The sequence below is a fragment of the Poecilia latipinna genome, unplaced genomic scaffold (assembly GCF_001443285.1).
Source record: "Poecilia latipinna isolate Pla-1442-1.1 unplaced genomic scaffold, P_latipinna-1.0 Scaffold639, whole genome shotgun sequence".
NCBI classification, from domain to species: Eukaryota; Metazoa; Chordata; class Actinopteri; order Cyprinodontiformes; family Poeciliidae; genus Poecilia; species Poecilia latipinna.
The window spans coordinates 99,663-104,202 of record NW_015113255.1 but is presented as its reverse complement, the minus strand read 5'-3'; the positions used below and the strand labels follow the sequence as shown (position 1 = coordinate 104,202).

The 4,540-nt window shown below is 36.1% G+C and overlaps 1 protein-coding gene across 2 annotated transcripts in view; it reads left to right on the top strand.

Moving 5' to 3' along the window:
• LOC106954230 (acidic amino acid decarboxylase GADL1-like) overlaps window positions 1–4,540 on the top strand; it is a 21,640-nt gene that overhangs the window by 3,852 nt on the left and 13,248 nt on the right. The window contains exon 2 of one of the 2 annotated variants that reach the window (XM_015043563.1): window positions 3,001–3,102. In XM_015043563.1, the coding sequence (XP_014899049.1) occupies window positions 3,072–3,102 (31 nt within the window). In that variant the 5' untranslated portion in view covers window positions 3,001–3,071. Of the gene's footprint in view, window positions 1–138; window positions 3,103–4,540 lie in introns of those variants that run through there. The other variant, XM_015043562.1, reaches the window with a different exon arrangement.

The window sequence follows — 4,540 nt, the reverse complement described above, 5'->3', positions numbered from 1 at the left end:
TATATATAATATTTTTATATATTAAATTATGTGTGACATAGCTTAAAATGTTTAAATATATTTTGTATTACTGATATCATTAGAAAAGCTGGACAATAATTATAATATTATAATTATTATAATTATTATAATTAAATTAAATTAAATTACTTTATACTCCTGAGCTGAAGCACATCATGAACGAATTTAAATGATAAATTTCACCTGTCAACTCTATTTTTCCTGTCATTAGGGGTATCTTTTTCATGCATAATTTATCACAAATCCCAACATCCTAAGAATATGCCAACCTTCCTTTTGGAAAAGCTTTGTTTCTTTATTTTAAGACATAAAAATAGAATTAGAATGGTAATTTTTAAAGAATGATAGCAAATTTGTTGTTGTGTAGATATTTATCAGAAATTACAAGTTCTCTTTTTTTCACAAGGTGATGTAACATTTGCGGTCAAACTGAGTAAAACTTATTTTTACTTAGCTTGACTGAGGGCAAAACTTTGTGGAAGGTCAGGAGGATAAGCAAACTTACCACTAGGAGGCGGTGTTCTCTGTGTTTAGACTACCTCTATGACCAAGTCACTGTATTTGCTCAGACAAAACTAGTGTTTCAGGACCTGGACTTAAAGGCTCACTGCCCTGCTTTGGAAGTTTTCCTTCTTCAACACATTTGATTTTAATTAGTGGCCTAACAAGATTTGCTGAGCTGCAGCCATCTTTAACTAGAGAAACATCTGGACTAGAATCTATCAACATTACTGCAGGGTTTTGGCAATGTTATAACAAAAAATAAAATCCCAGGAAATCCTGTCTGCGCTGACTTGATGGTGAGAGAAAGGACTTTTTTAATCGAAATAATAATAAAATCAGAGTTTGAAGAAGAACATACCTTGGTGCGGTTATTACATGCCAAAAACCAGAGATTATTTATCAAAGGTAAACATTTCATCCATTTAGAAAAAAAGTTTTTTTTCTTCTCTCACTAAAATTTGCAGTGTCATTTGCAAAACCTCATACATATGTTTTGTTTTATCAGAGGTGATACTTTATTATTTATCATTAAATAGTATTGAGAACCTCACAGTGCCAGGGCCCCGGGCTGGCGGCCCTGTAAGGCCCTGCTAACTTCCGGCCCAACTCACATTTTCCACTGAATCCATAAAAGTTATTTTTGATTCTTTTCTTTTTTTTCGTACCACTGCTGATCTTTTAACATCACCATGGGGCATTATGTGTACAAAATATTAAAAAAGGGAAGCTATATTTTAACAGATGTAATTCTCAAGAAAAAAAAAACTTCCTGTACAGCATGACTGGAATCTTTTGTAATTCCCGTGGATCTTTGTTTACTTTATAGGAGCATAATTGTGTTTGATTACCACCTAAAAACCCCTGAGACCTGGATAAATATATGGGCTCAGCTGACAGTGGAGTCCCTGGCTGCCTGGTGTGGTGATTTGGAAGAATGAGGGTTTGAGGTTGTAAACTTAGCCAAGTCCATCTCAGTTTGCATGTTGTTCCTCTGCCTTTGTTATGCTGTCAGTTACTCAGTCCTAGTCTTGCAGACAAAAAATTTACATATAAGTGACTAGTAAATATTTGATGCTCTAAGGTGCCTTTGTTAACTTTGTTAACTATGTTTTTTAGATCCATTAATTTACTAGTACATCTGAAATGGCCCCAACCATTGAAGCAGTGAACATTTTAGACCTTTCTAATTGACATCTGGCACAAAAGTGAAGTTACTAATGAACTGGTGCATTTTTGTCAACTGTACAATCTAGCACACTGGTACATGTACCAGTATAAGTTAACTAGCTAATGTTTTAGTTGCACTAGTGAATAGGTAACATTTTCAAAGCTTTGACGAGTGTACATACGGTCTTTGTTGGTATGTTTCATCTACATTAATAATTTTCTTTGGCATTTATTATTGATTATTTATAGCATAACTAGACCTATTGTTGCACAAGAGTCAACTTGTTAAAACTTTTAGTCACATGAGTCAAATAGTACACGCATTTAAATGTCACTACTAGAGGGCATGATTTGTGTCAGCTAGTTCTCACACTGAATGCCAGCTGACAAAATGTCAACTAGTGCATAAAAAGGTATAGTGAAGACAGCAGAGCTACTAGAATAAAACTTCTACTTTTTGCTCCTATTAGTTGACCAAAAACGTCTAGTAGTTGGCCAAATGTTTCCTATAAGACCAGCATCAAATGTTGATCTGGCTTGGGCAAAAGTATAACTAGAAATGTATAGATGTAAAATTGATGTTAATGATGACGTCAAAGATATTGAATAAATACAAAAAAGCTTGTCATAAACCTGGGCTTCCTTAGCGCCTCACTGTGCCACAGGCTGGATGCCTTCATGCGTAATTCATACAGTACACAGCTTCCTTTACCCCACATTGTGTTTTAAAATCATCTTTATTGATCTCACGTAATATTAAATATTATCGAGAAACTAAATTCTGGGTTTTCATTAGTTATAAGTTTAGTCCTCATAATTTGCTTAAATAAATGTGTGAAATATGATGCTCTGTTTGTAGCAAATATAAGACATGAGTTTCAGATTTTGACTTGAAATCCAGGGACCATTGCTGACACCCTGTCCCACTCGCCAGGCTTTTCCGAATCCTCTGCTGTACTTAAAAACGTTTACACGTAGGCACGTCCTTTTGAAATTCTGTGAGGCGATGGCAAGTCTGGCAATTAACTGTTTGAACGGCTTGCTAAACACGCAAGGGGCTATCGGGTTCCTAGACTATTCTTGTTCGTATGTCCACAAGAACGTGATCCATAAAGAGCCATCCAGGGAAAAGACAGACATTTAGAACCACTGTAATATGAGAAGGGACGGACCATTTGGTTCTTAAAGCAGCATCTTTTGTGGAATTTTCCGCTTCTCTGCCCTGACATGTCCTCGTAAAACTGACAACTCTCTTAAACTCTCCAGTGCGCCGCTATTTAATAACAGCCAACTATAACTTGTCATTAGAGGGAAGCGCGACATATAACTGCAGACGTAACTGGAGTTAGCAGCACGGAAAGAAGGACGACACTAAAAGAATGGCTTCAAGTACAGAAACGCACATCAAAGGTAAGATGCAACACTTGTCTTCCCGTTGTATCCTTCCGTTCCAGAGTTTACCATTTCATTTATTTTGTACATTTTATTACTCTAAAACCGTAAAAAAAATTTTACAATACATAACATACAATTTTCTTAGACACTGCCTACGTGTACAAGGCTGTTACTGATGCACGTGGACATATTTTATAACGTCCATGTGGATGCAGACCCGGCTCCAGAGGGGGGCGATGGCTTATTTTGGAAGGGCACAGATAACGGGCTTTTAATTTAATATAGATGATAAACAAATGTTTATAACTCTTGAGATAAAAGTATAATGTCTATTAATACAATATAAACAATAAATGCACAACCAAGCTACTCAAATAAGAGTAGTACTACATAATAGTACTCAAGTAAAGTAAGAAGTACAGTGCAGTAAAAATACTCTTAGAAGTTCCTTTTCCCCCAAAAAGTTAAATGTATCTACTACAGTCCATCTCCGAACAGACAAAACTATTGGCTTCTTGTTAGCAATGTTAAAGTGATATATTAGTATGGATTAACGAGTCACCATTTAGCTAATTATATGCATCCAACAGCATTACTCAGCTTACTCAGTTTTATTTTGAAAAAAAAAAAAAAAAAACTGTGCAAACCGGCGCGAGCATCTTAGCGCTCATGTTGCGTTTAAAGACGGCTCGGGAAAACTCGCGGCTGTAAAAAAGTGCAAGGGACAGAGGGCACAGAAATCATTTTTGTGCCCTCTGTCCCCCGCAAGTTCTGTGAAATGGGAAGTGCGAAAGCCTCTGCTGCACCAAGTTGAGACAGAAATAATAGAAAATTGACCACTCTGACGTAAAAATAATCATAAAAAAGCAGCTTCCAGTCCAGAACGAGCAAGGCTGACTATAGTGGGCGGGCCATGCTCTCACATGCCGCTGGGGCTGAGGGCTGGAAGATATTTTGTCCATTCATTGTGAAACTGCAGAAATGTTACACACACACACACACACACACGCACGCACGCACGCATACAAGCACACACGTATGTTATCATAGTCACTTGTTAATGTTGCTGTGACCTATGAGGAAACATTTTAAGGTCACCTTGTGAAATTTGACAAACTTTGAGAAAAAGTTTCCTTTTGTGGAGTTGTGTTTTTGGGTTACATCAGGTGTCATATAAATTTCAAATGTTCTGACAGCCTTAGCTGACTAGAAAATAATTTAATAAGTGCTGAAATGCTAGTATTTGCTTTTAACAAATTTAGTTTTATTACTAAAAGGCAACACATGCAACAAATAATACAAGAAAAATAGAAAAATTTGAACGAATACAAAAATCATAGGAGTCATAATACACACACACACACACACACACACACACACACACACACACACACACATATATATATATATATATATATATATACACACACACACACACACATACATATATATA